At 35.0% G+C, this 17,698-nt stretch overlaps 1 protein-coding gene across 3 annotated transcripts in view; it reads left to right on the top strand.

Annotated features, from left to right (window-relative positions):
• PIK3CB (phosphatidylinositol-4,5-bisphosphate 3-kinase catalytic subunit beta) overlaps nt 1-17,698 on the top strand; it is a 190,902-nt gene that overhangs the window by 154,652 nt on the left and 18,552 nt on the right. For all 3 annotated transcript variants that reach the window (XM_043996524.1, XM_043996526.1, XM_043996527.1), the window contains 4 exons: nt 1,406-1,549; nt 2,515-2,614; nt 15,657-15,835; nt 17,068-17,177. In XM_043996524.1, coding sequence (XP_043852459.1) covers nt 1,406-1,549; nt 2,515-2,614; nt 15,657-15,835; nt 17,068-17,177 — 533 coding nt within the window. The remainder of the gene's footprint in view (nt 1-1,405; nt 1,550-2,514; nt 2,615-15,656; nt 15,836-17,067; nt 17,178-17,698) is intronic.

Genomic DNA, 17,698 nt, shown 5'->3' with positions numbered 1-17,698 from the left:
AAGTATAAAGTCCTTTAATATCTAAAGCCCTTTACAACCTGATCACAGGCTACTTTTCAAGGCTTGTTGCATATTATTCCCTACTGCAGACTCTACATTCCAACCACGAATTGGACTTCTTGTTGTTCCTTGTACATGAATACCCCATGTCCTATATACTGGTATTTGAACTGAATGTTCCTCATTCCTATAATACAATTTTCCCTTATCTTTACCACTTAAAACCCATTAAGTTCCCTTAAAGTTTAGTTCAAGCGCCATGTTGTACATGAAGCCTTCTTCATCCTCCCATATGGCATCTCCCTCCCTCTCCACTTATGTATTTTGTGTTGTGTACATACATATTTTCTTTTTCTACAGAATATAGGAGCCTTGAAGCCAGGCAATGTTTTACTCCTTATTTTTGTCCCTTGTGCCAACATGGTGCATACTAATCACTTAAGAAATTCTTGTTGATTTACTTGTTAACCAACTTCCAAAAGATTTCAGAAAATTTTAAATTTTGTTCTGATTATCTTAGCTACATACTTTTGTAAAATGGGATGAAGTTAGAAAAGATTATTATTTTTTTAAGGATAGAATTTTCATCTGGAGAGATTTTCCTGAGTGCCTCCCCTTCAGTATAGTTGACACTTTTCTCTAAGTATTGAATTTTATTTAGCCCCATAGTAGATAACACTATAAAGTAATTCAGTTCAATAATAAAATTTTGATCTTGTTCTAAATGGTATGTAGGTAATGGGGAAAAGAAAAAGGCAAAAATAAAACAATTCCCTGCCCTCAAAATAGCTTATTTTTTTACTAGGGGGATAGTATATGCAGTCAGTTAAGTAAATAAATATTTATCCTAGTTTGTAGAGGGAGAGAATACTAATAATCAAGGAATCAAGCTAGGACATTAAATAATAGGATTTGCTAGCTGTAAGCATTGAAAGAATATAGAGATCTCATAAGGGGAAGATTAGGAGGTAGTATATTCCAGCTTTTTTGGACAGTCTATGGCCAAGCAAAGAGAAACAAGAGATGTATGGTGCATTGATTTCAGGAGCAGTGAGAACCAATAATTCTGTTTGACTTGAAAATCAAGGAATAATAAGGGAATAATAAAATTATTTTTTCCTGCTGTCTAGCCTCAAATCTGAACCACTTATTAACTGCATATTAGGACATTCTGTTCTTTATAATAATTTATTCATGCACATAATTTAATTTAGATACAATTGATTAGCCAGATAGAACCATCATTGGATATTTAGTAACCCTACATTTGCTATTTATGTACTTATGTATTTCAAAATGTACGTTTCACTTTTGATAACTCCTCAGAAAACCTGTATTTCTGTAAAAAGCCCTTTTCTGTTGTTCCTTGATATTTGTATTTGATTCAGTCTTCCTTCTATTTCAGTGATGAAGAACTATCTCAATATCTTCTACAACTTGTACAGGTTTTGAAATATGAACCTTTTCTTGATTGTGCTCTATCTAGATTCCTGTTAGACAGAGCACTTGCTAACAGGAGGATAGGACAGTTTCTATTTTGGCATCTTAGGTAAGTAGTTTTTAGTTAACATTTCTGGTGGGGGGATGAGGGAGGGACTTGTGTTCCTGTGAAATTATCCAGCATATTGAACTAATTTTGGAATAAAAGAGGGTTTCATAAGTCAGTGCAGTTTAAACTTTAATATCTTTAGTAGGTTAAAACTGTGCTTAGCTTTTTAGTATATTCAGTATTCTGCTTGAGAACATCTCAATCATTCTATAAGATTTCATGTCTAATGAACTCATTCTTTTTAAATTATAGCCATTCATACTACTAATTTGATTTCTCTATATTTTCATACTGTAGATTGTTCAGGCAAAGAAATGAATATATATCAGTCACAAATTTTTTTTTTATTTGTCTTTTGGCTGTGCCTGTTATGTTTGATTAATGAAAAGCAAAGTTTGCTGAAAAGGGATATTCACATGAAATTATATTCAGTGTTCAACCACTGTACTCTTTATGATTTAATATATCTTGAGTTGTTATTGTTTTGTCTGCCTATGTGAGTGTGACTCAGTCGTTTTCCTATTATTTTATGGGGAGAAGAGTTGATTCCCCCTCTTCCCCATCACTTAAAGACCTTTGCAAATTCCCAATATTTCCTTGTCAAATACTTAACTGAAACTTTTTTTTTTTTTTGGTGTGGGGCAATGAGGGTTAAGTGATTTGCTCAGGGTCACATAGCTAGTGGCAAGTGTCCAAGGCTGGATTTGAACTCAGGTCCTCCTGAATTCAAGGCCGGTGCTTTATCTACTGCACTACCTAGCTGCCCCCAACTGAAACATTCTTATAAATGACATGGGGAATTAAATATTTTGGGATTTTTGTCAACAATAGCAAAAATTTAATTTTGCTTTGAATGCTATCATTACAACTTAATTCCAATTCAGAACCATAACAACACCATATATTTTTGACAATGTAATATGCATGTTGATAAATGAATCATTTTTCTTATTGAATCTCTTTAGGTCAGAGGTGCACATTCCTGCCTTTTCAGTGCAATTTGGTGTAATACTTGAAGCTTACTGCCGAGGAAGTGTGGGTTATATGAAAGTGCTTTCTAAACAGGTATTAGTTCCTTTTGAATGTTGAAACTTGAAACTGAAAGAAAATTGGAATTGAAAGGAGTCATAAAGCCTAAAAAATATAATAAGGGATTTGTCCAGAACTTGTTTTGCTGTAGAGAAGTAGTGTGAGGGGCACACACTGGACTTGTATTCAAGAGAAACTTATATTCAAGGAATTGAGTTCAGCCAATTCCTCCCTCTTGAGACTTAACAAATATATCGCAAGGAAAAGTTAGCTTACAGCTCTATAGGCCATTTTTTCTTCATCTGGGGATTAGGAATAATAACACCTGTAATAGGTACCTTTCAAGCTTTTTCAGATGATCCAACTATATATAATTTATGTAAAGTGCTTTTTATGGTTTTCCATCGAAAACTGCCTATTTGTATCCTTTCTCCATTTTTCTATTAAGAAATGGTTTTGGGGGCAGCTAGGTGGCGCAGTGGATAAAGCACCTGCCCTGGATTCAGGAGTACCTGAGTTCAAATCCGGCCTCAGACACTTGACACTTACTAGCTGTGTGACCCTGGGCAAGTCACTTAACCCCCATTGCCCCGCAAAAAAAAAAAAAAAGAAAAAGAAATGGTTTTTATTCTTATATATTTGAATCAGGGTTTTTATATTAAATCTTTAAGAATTTTCAAGCAAAACGCTTTTCATTTAATTACTTTTTCATCTTGGCTGGGTTAATTTATTTTGGTCAAAATTTTTCAATTTTATGTCATAACCATTGTTCATTTTATCATTTATGACCCACTCTAGCCTCCTTTGCCTGGTGTAAAAGAATTTATGAACTTTAAAGTACTATATAAGTTTTTGTTTTGTTTGTACATAGAGTGACTTAAAAATCCTAGCTCAGTTCTAAGCTATTAAAGCATAAAACTTTACTAATTAAAAAAAACAGTTTAAAGTTAAAACTTTTAAAAGTTTGAAGCTATTTCCTGAAGAATTTTGGGACACTTTGTGTATGTGAATGCATGTATGTCTAGGTTAGATAGGTATGATTATATAAATGTTCCATGTAAGGTACGTGGTTGGCATCTCTCTTCTACCACTTAGGTGTAGCAAATTCCTTAATAAATTTGGGAGATATTTTGTAGAATTGATTGTAAGCAGTAAGAGGGACCTCCAGTCTCGCAGTCCTTTCTGTGGACTAAATATTCACCATATCCCCAAATAAAAGATATCTGGTATGATGAGAAAACATTCAGGATGACATAGTATTCAGTAAATCATAGCCAACATTGCTGTTTTGACATTTCATCAAGTCTGTTTTGAACTCTGTTTTGTAACAAAGAAAAAAATCATGCAAAACAGAACAAAGGGATTATGTATAATCTATCCAGCATTTTGTGTCCCCAACTCCTTTGCTTTGGAAAGTGGAAAAGTGTGTTTCATCATCTCCAGGTCAGGATGAATATTAGTTCCTATTTTTTAGAATTTTTTTCATTGTGTTCATGGCTGTCCTGACCCTGCTCTCTTTACTTCTTCATTTCACTTGGACTCTTCCTACATCAGTTATATTTCTATGTAACAGTTTGTTCAGCAGTTCCTCAATGGATGGGCATCCACTTTGTTTCGGATTTTTTGCTACCACAAAAACTGATGATATGACTATTTTTCCAATGCCGATAAGAATATTTTGTTATATTCAGGACCTTTCTGTCTTTAACCTCCTGAGGGATTGATGGATCAAAAACTATCAACAGTAATGGATCTCATCTCCACTCCCTTCTTATCCCCATATAGAGCAACTATATTTTATTCTCAACACTAGTAACATATCATATTATAAACTCCTTGAGGGTAGATTTTCTATTGGATCTATCTATTGCCAAGTAGAAGTCAAGTGTAAGTGAGTGCTTTGTAATATTTTTGATGGGTGTGTTGTTTTATATTTATTGATTGAATTTAACTATTTTTACTGCTTTGGGTTAAATTAAGTATAGTATCTGGACCTAGTGCCATTGCATCATAATTTTTTTTATGTGAAGTTATTATTGTAGTTCATAGAATCTTAAAATTCCTTCTAATTTTAGCACCCCTCTAAAGCTAATCTCTCTTTAGCATGCCAATCCCTTCCACAACATCCTTCACAGTCAGAACTTACTAAAATATTTTTGGATCGTCATGGTATTCTGTTTTTAATAATTCTAGCAAGGGCTGTTCAAGGGCAAATGTACTTGTGCTTCTAGTTAAGGGGTTCTTAACCTGCAGTCTCTTGGGTTCTGCGAATAAATTTTAAGAGATCTATTAATTTTTTAAAAAAATACTTTGTTAATGATTTCAATATAATTAGCTTACTTAATAATCCTATATATTTTATGTATACAACAACAGTGATAGTAATAAAGCATTTATATAGCACCTACTATATACTGTGCTGTGTGCTTTACAAGTGTTATCTCATATGATTCTCACAACAACTCTAGGAGGTAGGTGTTATTATTTTTTCCATTTTACAGTTGAGGAAACTGAGGCAACGATTGCCCAAGGTCAATAATAATAAAATCAATAAACATTTATTTAGTTCCAATGTACCAGGCATTGTGCTAAGGACACACAACTAGTAAGTGTCTGAGCCTGGATTTGAACTCGGGTTTTCTTGACTGTAGCCAGGCCTAGCACTCTGCACTGTGCTGCCTACCTGTCCATTATTCTGAAAAAGGATCTATAGGCTTTACTAGACGGATAAAAGGGGTAGGAGGAGAGAGATCAGGAGCAGGTCCATAACATAAAGAATGTTATTAGTAATCCTTGCTCTAGGCATTAAGCATAATTTTAGAAGGTAAAGAAATCCTCTAGAATTCTTTAGTTTCCCTTAATTTAATTAAGCATTTATTAAGAACCCTCTACATATAAGGTATTATTATCTAAGAATTCTGTATTTGAGATTATGTTTTAAATATTTATGTCCTCTTGGGATAAAGAATTGCATACAGTTATTATTTGTTTTACATACTTTAATTTCCTTATTTATTATTAATTTACCTCTTTTAAGGGTAAGAGAAGTCTCCTCTAATCTGATATTTTTGGATTCAGTGAATGTGTACTTTATTTCTACACATCATGTTTTTACACAGCTGGATAATTTAAACTTAATTTTTTTCTTTTCATGTTTTATAATGAACTTAGTAAGCATCAATAAATAGAATTATTTCTATGCCCAAAGAAAAAGGATTGCATATGATACCATAAATCTCAATTTTGTACTTCTGATATATATATGATTATATTTATATTTTTGTAGTATATTTAGTTCTAATACTTTTGATTTGTATCTTTCTGTGACTCTTGCTCTCTTTTTTGTATTTCATTTTATTCTTTTTTTGTATTACTATTATTCTTTCCTTAATACTCTTCTTCCAAAACAATCAACACAAAAAACAAATTTCTTTTTGTAATAAATAATTCAAATCAAACCAAAAAATCTACACATTGTGCCAGAAATTTTATATTTTATCCTTAACTCTAGTTCATCACCTTTTAGTCCAAAAGTTCAAGGTATGTTTCATCTTCTGTCTTCTGGAATTGAGATAGTTCTTTCAAAGTTGTTTCCCTTTATAATTAGTTATTGCATAAATTGTTTTCTTGGTTCAATTCACTCTGTATCATTTCTTAAAGGTTTTCCCAGATTTGTTTAAATCTGTCTTCTTAGTCCTTCCTTTAAAATACATTTTTATTCATTTTTTGTTTTTTATTATCTCCATAATTTCTCCCAGCATTTCTACTCCCTTCCCCTTCCAGAGATTCCGTATAGCAAGTAATGTTTTAAAGAAAAAAGAGAAAGAACAGACCAACAACAATCAACAAAACCAATCAATATATCCAAAAAGTCCCAAAATATAATATGCAGTATACCATACCCATGGACCTTACATCTCTGCAAATGAGTGGGGTGGGTGTTTAATCTCTTCGTTGGAGCTATGCTTGTTCTTTGTTACGGTGCTTTACTTTTTTTTTTTTTGAGGCAATTGGGGTTAAGTGACTTGCCCAGGGTCACACAGCTAGTAAGTATCAAGTGTCTGAAGTCGGATTTGAATTCAGGTCCTCCTGACTCCAGGGCGGTGCTCTATCCACCATGCCACCTAGCTGCCCCTCACTGCTTTACTTTTGATTGATTTTTCCATTTACCTTGTTCTAATCGTGTGTGTGTGTGTGTGTGTGTGTGTGTGTGTGTGTGTGTGTGTGTGTGTGTGTGTGTGTGTGTGTGTGTGTGTGTCTGGCTCCACTTTATTTCACTTTGCATCAGATGTAAATCTCCATACTTCTCTATATTTTGTTTTATTAATTATTCTAACTGTATACATTCCATTAAATTGGAGAAACCTGTTTATTTATACACTCTTCCTGAACATATCTCATACTCTTCCTCCTCTGTGACTACAGTCATCTTGTTTATAATATGCCTGGAATTCATATCTATTCCCCATCCTCCTCATTTTCTCCCTGTTTAAATCTTGCCCATCTTTATGAACCCAACTCAAATGTCAATTTCTTTATGAAACTTGCTATAGATACTCCTCCTCCAATCCAGATATGAACTCTTCTGCCTCTGGATTTACTGTTTTTTAAACAAACTCTTTTATTTTAATTTTAATTTGTGTTTCTATTTAACACTTGGTACTTGTACTTGATTTACGTTCTTTAAGGAATAAATGAAATGTTATTTATGTTCATATCCACCTCAGTGTCTAGAATAATATCTTTAACAAAATGTGTGTTTGGGCAGTGTGATTTGATTGAATCAAAGGACCCATATAGTTTATATAACCTTTAGTATTACTTGGGTATTGAATATCTGATACATAACAATTACCATTGGTTTAAATTATGTTCTTATTTATATAAGTTTACAGAAATCAAGCTCTTCCTCTTTCCCCCAGTTTGTTTTAATAATTTATGTAGTTTGCATATATCTAGAAAAATCCATTCCAATGATCAAATCTTTTTTCCCCAACAAAGACCCACTTTCTTGCCTTATTTGTGTGTGTGTGTGGGGGGGAGGTGATGTGGTGGTGATTTTTCATTTCTCAGAGTTAGAGAACCCCAAAGATTTAGAATTCTTACAGATCCTCCCAAAGTGAGAAGGCTTTGAGTATGAGCCTTTATGTCTGTTATCCAAAGACCAGCCTAGCTAAGGACATAGAAGTTTTTCATTGTGGTTTCACAGTGATTGGTTTTTCAGCCATGGCAACCCTGAAAGACTACACATGCTAAGTTATTGAGGGTCTGTGATCTGTATTGGAAGAGTAATTAATGATTTCCCATCCAACTGAAATCCTAGATTTCTCATACGACTTTATCTCCTACAGAAGAAGGAGGAAGTAATAATTATTTTATGTGTTCAGTTTATCATTTCCACATTATGTGGCTTAAATGAAACCAAAGTTGGAAACTGTTCTAATTCAGGATTATTTATACTTGAAGGAAGATCCTTTGCAGCATTACATGTCTCCATTTATTCAGCAAGTATTTATTTAATGAGTACTACTGATAGTCCCAATACTGTGCTAAGTGCTATAGGAATTGAAGGAAAAAATGACAAGCACAAGAAACTTTTGAGCCTGCTTGATGAAACAATACACACTTGCATCTTAATAACTAGAGAACAATAATAGGGCCCAAAAACAAGGATAAGAAAGGGATATACATTTAAAATTCATTGACTTCTTAAAGGTAATTACTTTCTAGGAGAAGTTCTTTTTTTCCATTTTCAGAGAACCTCATTTTATTTTATAACAACATAAACACAAGACATAATTCTTAGGTTTAAGTTCTTGTTCTTTTCTATGACCAAGAACAGAAGAAAAAGTTTCTAGCCATCAGTTTTTATTAGAACTATAAACCCATAAAAAAGACAAGGTGATGAAATACTTAAAGTAATTGGCTCATGGCCATTGAAGTTTTCATTGCACTTTTCAGGAAGTAAGTGTCAACCCAGTCAAAGATGGGGCAGAAAAATTCCCAACTGTGAAAGTACGGAAGAAATTCAAAGTAGAAATACTTCTGAAAGTTCCTGTTTGCACCGTAGAGGCTCCATTTTTCTCCCTTGTTACCCGTGTTTGTACAGCACTGGGATCTGGGTTTTGACAGAGGGTTGAGCTGGCAGGTTTCCACTGTTTCAATTTTGTAATCAAGCAACTTACAACTTCCACGGTATCCTGTCTGCTAAGTTATCAGTAGAAACTAGAATTAATTCACATACCGACACAATCCTGTCTGTCTCCTCCCTTATAAGCAGACTGCTGCAAATAAAAATATGAACATCTTTAAGGATATTTACTAATTTGATGATGAATATATGATGCTAGGGTGATCATCATGGTATTTTATGTATGATGTGAATATCTTATATTATTTTTACAATCTTTTCTTAATTCTCTAATTACCAAGGATGTTATCTTATTTATCTGTATCTCCCTCAGGGCCTAGCACAGTAGTGTCAACATAATAAGCACCTATTAAATATATGAATTGAATTGGAATTTAATTCCACTGGTTTTTCTTTTCTTTTCTTTTTTTGTGGGGCAATGAGGGTTAAGTGACTTGCCCAGGGTCACATAGCTGGTTAAGTGTCAAGTGTCTGAGGCCGGATTTGAACTCAGGTCTTCCTAAATCCAGGGCCAGTGCTTTATCCACTGTGCCACCTACTTTATCTACTGTGCCCCTTAATTCCACTGGTTTTTATGGAAAATAGGAAGGGCAGAATATGTTTATTTTATGTTTTACCTTTCACTTTCAAGATGGGCAGGAGGTACAGTTAACTGGGGGATGAGCAATCTTTCCTTTGCATAATGTTCATCTTTACAAATCATTCTTTTCCTTCTTTAATTGATGTTTGCCTTTATAGTCCTTGAAAAAAAAAACCTGAACAAATCCTTTTTTCCCACCATACTAACCTGTTTATATACAGCCTGCAAATAGAACAGTTAGACGTGAATGTTGTCATAAAGCCACAATATACCACTTTTTGATAGTGGTGCCCCTTCTTAGAACCAGTGTATTTAGTATAAGTGTGGTATAGAAGAAAAAGCCCTACACTTAAAATCAGAAAACCTGAGTTACATCCTAGGTTCTGCCATTTACTCTCTCTATGACCTTGAGCAAATCCCTTAAGCTCTCTGGACCTCATTGTCCTCTATGAATAAGAGCTTTTGAACCAAGTGATTTATAAGGTCCTTTTATCTCAGAAATTCTGTGTCTTTTGAGTTTATTGGTCATTTATTTTAGACCATTTTTAGCATTTCACTCCTAATTAGTTAGAAATTAAAAGAAAAAATTAAAACCAGTCAACTTGTTAACATGCTAGTAGCTCCAGTTAAAAGTTAACACTAAAAGGACCAGGTACATCAGCTGATTCAAAAAAAAAAAGGTAATAATTTTTCTTTGAAGTTTTTTTTTGGGGGGGGTTGCCTAATGCATAAACACAAACTATATGCACTGTATCAAGTGATGCAGCTTGGTCCTTTGAAATATTCTTAAATTTTGGTCCTCCTAGTGTTAAATGGATGAACAGCAGGAACAATTTTTGCAGTGGGTAGTGTTTTTAGGGGAATTATTTGTGAATTTGACAGGTTAAGAATATGATTTCTGCCCTCAGGTTCATCATATAATTTAGACTACACATTAAATTCCTTCATAGTTTGTATATATACTTAAGACTTTGAGTTCTGTAGGAATTCACTGCAAAAGAAGATTGTGGGGGGCAGCTAGGTGGTGCAGTGGATAAAGCACCGGCCCTGGATTCAGGAGCACCTGAGTTCAAATCTGGCCTCAGACACTTGACACTTAACTAGCTATGTGGCCCTGGGCAAGTCACTTAAACCTCATTGTCTCGCGCCCCCCCCCCCAAAAAAAAAAAAAGATTGTGTATTTCTGTGCAGTTGTTCAGGGGAAGGAGTCAAATATAGAATATAAGGTTTCAGAGTAGGCAGCATTTCAGTAGACAGCAAGGGGGAAAGCTGGGAATTTCCCCTGAGGATATTAACATAAACAGAGGAAAGGAGGCAGAAACAAGCAGGGAGGGAGATTAACCTCCTTGAGGTTGATCTGTACATGAACCAATCCTTATTTGCAAGATTTTATCATCATTTGATCCCTTACTACTTTGTTGCTTTGCTGTGTCCAAAAAGGAAAAACAAAGGGGGGGGTTCAGGATTTCAACTTGATTGATAGTCCAGCTTTATACCTTTAATTTTATTCTTTAAACCTTCAAATTTAACCTAAATCCACACATTCTAAAATGTTTCTCAGTCACAAATCTTGACTTTGTAATGTTAAATTGGCAACTGGCATCAAAGCAGTGATTTAAAAAAAAATTTTTTTAAGGTTGTCTATGAAAAGTAACCATCAAATATTGCAGGTAATTCTTCTAACATGTCAGAATCTCTAAATCAAAATTATGTTTTTCAAAATGTGTGAAAAATGTTAAGACCTTCTTTTTGAGAATTCTGTACAGTGACAGTTTGCCAAAATGTATTTTTAGTGGCATGACATTTCCTTGATCCAGATAACCTTGTGTTCTGTTTCTTCTCCCCCCCTTTCTTGTTAAATTTCAGTTTAGACCCATACTTTGGGACCAAATAAGGTCAGAACACAGATGAAATGTGTTAATGATTACCCCTTGGATGCAAGGGTCAGTTTCCAATATGTAATGCAGTCTCTGCCCTAGAGTAGTACTCTTGCACCTGTTCTTTTTTTTGGGGGGGGTGGTGAGGCAGTTGGGGGTTAAGTGATTTGCCTAGGGTCACACAGCTAGTAATTGTTAAGTGTCTGAGGTCAGATTTGAACTCAGGTCCTCCTGAATGCAGGGCTGATGCTCTATCCACTGAGCCATCTAGATGCCCTACACCTGTTCTTTTTATATTATTCCCAATATACAAAGCCCTATGCAGTCTACCTCATCAATCTTATTTCATACCATTCCACAAAGACACCTCTAGCTCTTGCCAAACTGTATTTCCCCCATTCTTTTTTTTTCTTTTTTTTTTTATGGGGCAATGGGGTTAAGTGACTTGCCCAGGGTCACACAGCCAGTAAGTGTCAAGTGTCTGAGGCCAGATTTGAACTCAGGAACTCCTGAATCCAGGGCCGGTGCTTTATCTACTGTGCCACCTAGCTGCCCCTCCCCCATTCTTTTTTATTGCCATGGCTTTGTATAATCAACTCTAACCTCCCATACCACTCCATCTTCACTTCATTTTTCTTAAATAAGTAATTCAGAACCCACATCAAATAGTGCTTCTGCCATGAAATTTTCACTTGATTTTTACCTCTTAGCTGAAAATTATCTCTCCTTCAGCTGAAATCATGGCATGGCAGCAAATATTCTTCTTCATACTTATTCTGGCTTATATTTATCTATCTACTTGTCCATCTACCCTAATAAGATTGGCAAGGATTATTTGTTATTTATCATTGTATCTGCCCCAACATCTGACATAATGTATTGCACATAGTATCTATCACCTTCTAAATTTTTGCTTAATTAAATTGTACCCTAAAGAAGCCTAGTGTGAGTTTTATTCTTTATTGCTTCTGGCCCATCTTCTTTTTGTTTTTGTTTGGGTTTTTTTGGCGGGGCAACGGAGGTTAAATGACTTGCCCAGGGTTACACAGCTAATAAGTGTCAAGTATCTGAGGCTGGATTTGAACTCAGGTCCTCCTGAGTCCAGGGCTGGTGTTTTATCCACTGCACCACCTAGTTGCCCCTTCTGGCCCATCTTCTTGAATAAGTTAGTGATCTGGGGCAGTGAGGAGGCACAATGGACCTGGAATTTGGAAGACCTGAGTTTGAATTTGGTCTCAACTATTTGAGCAAGTCACTTGACTACTCTCAGCCTCAGTTTCCTCATCTATAAGATGGGGTTGATACAATATCTCCTAGAGTTATGTGTATCTTATGAGATGATATTTGTAAAGTACTTTGTTAACTTTACATCACTATGTAAATGCCGTCGTCGTCATCGTCATCATCATCATCTTAAATTCCCCTCTGGGGATTTTTAAAGATGATTCAAGATGTGAAATGCTCAGCTAGGATTATGCTTTTAAGTAAAATCTCCTTCATTTCTTACGATACAATTTTATTCCATCAGATTTCCACATCATAACTTGTTCAGCCATTCCCCAAATGATGAAGCTATAAGTATTTTTGTACATCCTTAGTTTGTTTTTCTTAGGACTAATCCCTCCCTCAACTCTCCCTCCAATTCCTTCTCCTCCCCTTTCCTTCCTATCTCTCCATTAAATGAAATGTATTTCTATACCCTACTCTATGTGTGTCTTTTGCCCTCTTTTGACCAGTTCAGATGAAAGTAAGTTCAAAAGTCAACCACTCCACCCACTCTTTCCTCATTTTTATAGATGTCTACTTGTGCTCCCAGATTTATGTGAGATTATTTTCCCTAACCTTCCCCTTCGCCTAGAGCCCAGTATATTCTCTTCCCTTCACTTTCCATTCTTCTTTTAAGATCAACAGTTAACAAAATCATTCCCATGCCTTCCTAGGTAGACTCCCTTCATGACTCCTGATGATTATAGGGTTCAAATGGGACACATTTATCATCTTCCCATATTAGAATTAAGCAGTTTGTTTTTTATCATTGTCCATTCCTACTTACTTTTATATGTTTCTCTTAACTCCTATGTTTGAACCTCAGAGTTTCTATGAAGATCCAGTATCTTTATCAGGAATGCTTGAAAGTTTTCTAAAGGTCAATTAAAGGTTCATTTTTTTCCCCTGTGGATTATTCCCCTGGTAAATTATTCTTGGCTTGAAGCCTATATCCTTTGCCTACTGGAATATTGTATTCCAAGCTCCCTGCTCCTTTTTTGTGGTGGATACTAAATTGTGTATCATTGTGAGTGTTTTTTTTCTTTGACATGGGAGGTCTGGATTTTGACTGTCATTTCTGGGACTTTTCATTTTAAAGTTTTCTTTCAGGAAGTGACCAATGGATTCTTTCTATTCCTGTTTTCCCCTCATTCTAAGATCTGGGGAGTTTTATCTTAAGATTTCTTGAAATATATCTAGAGGATTTTGGGGGGGGGTTGGGTCATGACTTTCAGATAATCTAATGATTCTTTTTTTTTTTTTTTTGGCGGAGCAGTGGGGGTTAAGTAACTTGCCCAGGGTCGCACAGCTAGTAAGTGTCAAGTGTCTGAAGTCAGATTTGAACTCGGGTCCTCCTGAATCCATAGCCGGTGCTTTATCTACTGCACCACCTAGCTACCCCCGATAATCGAATGATTCTTATTATTTTTTCTTAATTTGTTTTCAAGGTCATTTCTTTTTCTTATGAGATAGATACATTTACATTTTCAATTTTATTTTTGTCTTTTGATTTGGTTTTAATAATTTTTGTTGCCTCGTGGAATCATTGACTTCTTTTTTTTTTAGTGAGGCAATTGGGCTTAAGTGACTTGCCCAGGGTCACACAGCTAGTAAGTGTTAAGTGTCTGAGGCCGGATTTGAACTCAGGTACTCCTGACTCCAGGGCCAGTGCTCTATCCACTGCGCCATCTAGCTGCCCCCATTGACTTCTTTTTTGATCCATTCTAATTCTCACTTGTCACTTGGGCAAGGTTTTGTATGTCTTGTGCCAAACTGTTAGTTCTCTAATTTTTTTCTTCCATAGCTCTCATTTCTTTCCATTTTTTCCCTCTAGTTCTCACTTCATTTATAAAAATTCATTTTTAACTTTTAAAACTTCTTACTCCATTTCTTCCAGGAAGTCTAGTTGAATTTGTGTCCAAGCTGTGTTTTTCTTTTAGACTTTGCTTGTATATGTTTTGGAGTCATTCTTTTCTTCTGTGTTTTTAGCTTCCCTGTCACCATAGTAGCTTTTTAATTAGGGGATTCTTTTTTTTTTTTTTTTGCTGCTATTATTTGTTCATTTTCTCTGTTTGCTTTCTGACTAGACACATTATAAGCACCATGTTAGATTGTCTCTGCATATTTCTGGAGCAAAGGCCTGGGCCAGTCCTGTTCCAACTTTCTTATTGTATTGAGTATTTTATTATTCCATGATTTCAGAAACAGCTCAAATTGGATACCTGAAATTTTTTGTGGCCCCAAAATTGCCCGATTCAGGAAAAAGGCTGGTCACTGCTGTCCTGGACTGAGCTCTTGAAGATTCTGGTCTGTGTCTGGGTCCTTTCAGCCCCCATAAGCTACCTGTATTCTTCTGTTGGCTTCATATTGGCCTGGAAGCTGGAAATGAAACTTCATTCCACTTCTTGGATCTGAGCTACACTCGCTCTGCTTGTTTCTGATCTTCCTTCTTGTTTGGTATACAGCCTAGAGGCTATGACAGCTCCTTACTCCAGAATGCCACCTTGCAATGCATGCCCATTCCTCATTCCACCCTGGATCTGTAACCCAGAACTAAGTAGTGAATGAAAAAGCTGCTAGTTGGCACCTGTTCCAGAATCTGCACATAACAGAATCTGTTAAGGATTTGATACCTCATCTTGCTTTTGGGTATGGGCCTTGAAATGTTTTGCGTGCTGCTTTCTTGTCCAAACCCTGTTCTCAGTGTCCACACTCAGTGTCCACTTCTCTATCTTCCTATGGAGACTTTGTTTAGAAACTTCACTTACATGGTGGTGTTTTGTTTTTTTCTTGAGTTTCCAATCAGTCTGGTACATTTTCAAAATCTCTTTGGAGTTTTGGCAGGGACCCCTCTCTACCATTTTTGTTTTACCTCTGTTCTTGTTTTAATATTCTTCCTAAGTTAACTTTTTTTTTTGGGGGGGGGTGAGGCAATTGGGTTCAAGTGACTTGCCCAGGGTCACACAGCTAGTAAGTATTAAGTGACTGAGGCCATATTTGAACTCAGGTCCTCCTGACTCCAGGGCAGGTGCTCTATCCACTGCACCATCTAGCTGCCGCCTAAGTTAACTTTTGCAAGGTTTTCTTTTCTTTGTTTTTTGGGGAGGGAGGAGAAAAGAGGTAAAAGATTATTAAGAACATCACATCAAACATTTTTCTTTTTTCCTTTTCCTAGTAATTAATCTTTTCAAACTTATTTTTCAGGTTGAAGCTCTTAATAAGCTGAAGACCTTAAATAGTTTAATAAAATTGAATGCGGTGAAGTTAAACAAAGCAAAGGGAAGAGAGGCAATGCACACATGCTTAAAACAAAATGCTTACCGAGAAGCCCTGTCTGATCTCCAGTCACCTTTGAATCCGTGTGTCATACTTTCAGAACTTTAGTAAGTAATGGACTTGCTCTCCTTTTAAATAGAAAATGGATTATACACATCATGGGTTCTTTTTTTTTTTTTTAAGATCATGGGTTCTTAAACTATATTCCATGAACTTTGGTTTTCTTTCTAATAGTTAAATAGCTATTTTCTATCTATTTTTGCTTTGTAATCATATGTATTTTTTAAAAGAGTTTAAAAATATTGTTCTAAACAAGGGTTCTATAAATTTCAATAAACTTCTAAAGGAGCCCGTAATACAAAAACCACTTACTTCTGATGTAAATATTGACAATAGTCTTTTAGCTTAGTCAACTGATTCAGGGGAGGCAGTTAAAATAACATAAAAGCAGCTTTTTCTGTCAGTCTAAGTTCTGCCAACTAAAGGTATTTCTAAAACATAAGGTAATCTTCTTAGATTTAAAATATTAAAAAATGCATATTTATAAATATAAATGGACTATTGTACTTAATGTGGAATGATCACCATTTAAATTCAGATAAAATATATTTAGTTTGAAGAAAGTGATATTCTAAAAACTGTTCAGTTCCATTTAATTACATATAAATAAATTATGAATTTTATTGTTACTCCCTGAAAATTGAAAATGAAATGCAGTTAGAATGTTAGCAATCACATACAATCAATATTGTCTATTGTGCTTTAAAATAAATCTCTAGAAAACTATGCAATTATGAAAAATTAATTCATGTAAACATGGTAATAGAAAATTATTTTAGCATAATATATGCTCTAAATCCAAAATTGGAACCTTCCTTCATCAAGAAGTCAGAATATCTTTGTGATAAGACTGTTTTGAAGCTAATAAATACTTTTTTCTGATTCTGAAGCCATTCAATACAGATCGATAATATAAAAAGAAGAAAATGGAGTTAACTCTGAGGGGTTATTGGAAAATACAAAATAGAATGTCTCAAATTTTAATTTGAACCTGTCCAGCCATGGAAACTGCTCCCAATATGAAGCAACTGAGAATAGTGTTATAAAAATCTTTGTATTTTGTGAGTTCATGCCATTGGCTCAATGCTATATTCTGCCAATAAAGACAGTTCTTGTAGAAACATTTTTGCTCAGGTAGAATGGTCTATCTCCATGTCTTGAGTTCTGATTTTCTGCTTAACCAGGGTGAACAGTTGCCTGGGCTGTTTGAACCCTATAACTCATGTAAAATATTACCATTTCTGTAAAGTTGAATTTTCTTAATGTTGTCTTTTATTAGTGTTGAGAAATGCAAATACATGGATTCTAAAATGAAGCCTCTGAGGATAGTATACAACAACAAGGTATTCGGAGGAGATACAGTGGGTGTCATTTTCAAAAATGGGGATGGTAAGTCCCAATTTTTTTTAGTTCCTTTAGGTTTGTAAGTCATTGCATATTTTCATCTTTTGGCACATGGATCATGTGTCTATTCAGGTATTTGTTTGTGGAGTGAAACAAGATGGAGGAATTTTTTGGATTCTTATTTTTTTTTTAATTACCACATTTTGTTTTGTTTTGGGTTGTTTTTTTTTTTCAGGGCAGTGAGGGTTAAGTGACTTGCCCAAGGTCACACAGCTAGTAAGTGTCAAATGTCTGAGGCAGGATTTGAACTCAGGTCCTCCTGAATCCAGTGTTGGTGCTTTATCCGCTGTGCCACTTAGCTGCCCCCAATTACCACATTTTTAAGCATGCAAAAGTGTATAACTGTTTTGTTTTGTTTTTAAGACTTCTAAGATAGTCACACTAATAAAGGATATTCAAGATATTTACCTATTTATTTAATAATGCTTAGAAACCTTAGTTTAAATATCCAGCTACATTTATCTCCATTATCCAAAAAATATTTTTGGGCATGTTGATAAACAAAT

The sequence above is a fragment of the Dromiciops gliroides genome, chromosome 3 (assembly GCF_019393635.1).
Source record: "Dromiciops gliroides isolate mDroGli1 chromosome 3, mDroGli1.pri, whole genome shotgun sequence".
Classification (NCBI taxonomy): Eukaryota; Metazoa; Chordata; class Mammalia; order Microbiotheria; family Microbiotheriidae; genus Dromiciops; species Dromiciops gliroides.
This window is presented reverse-complemented; position numbering and strand designations above follow the sequence as displayed.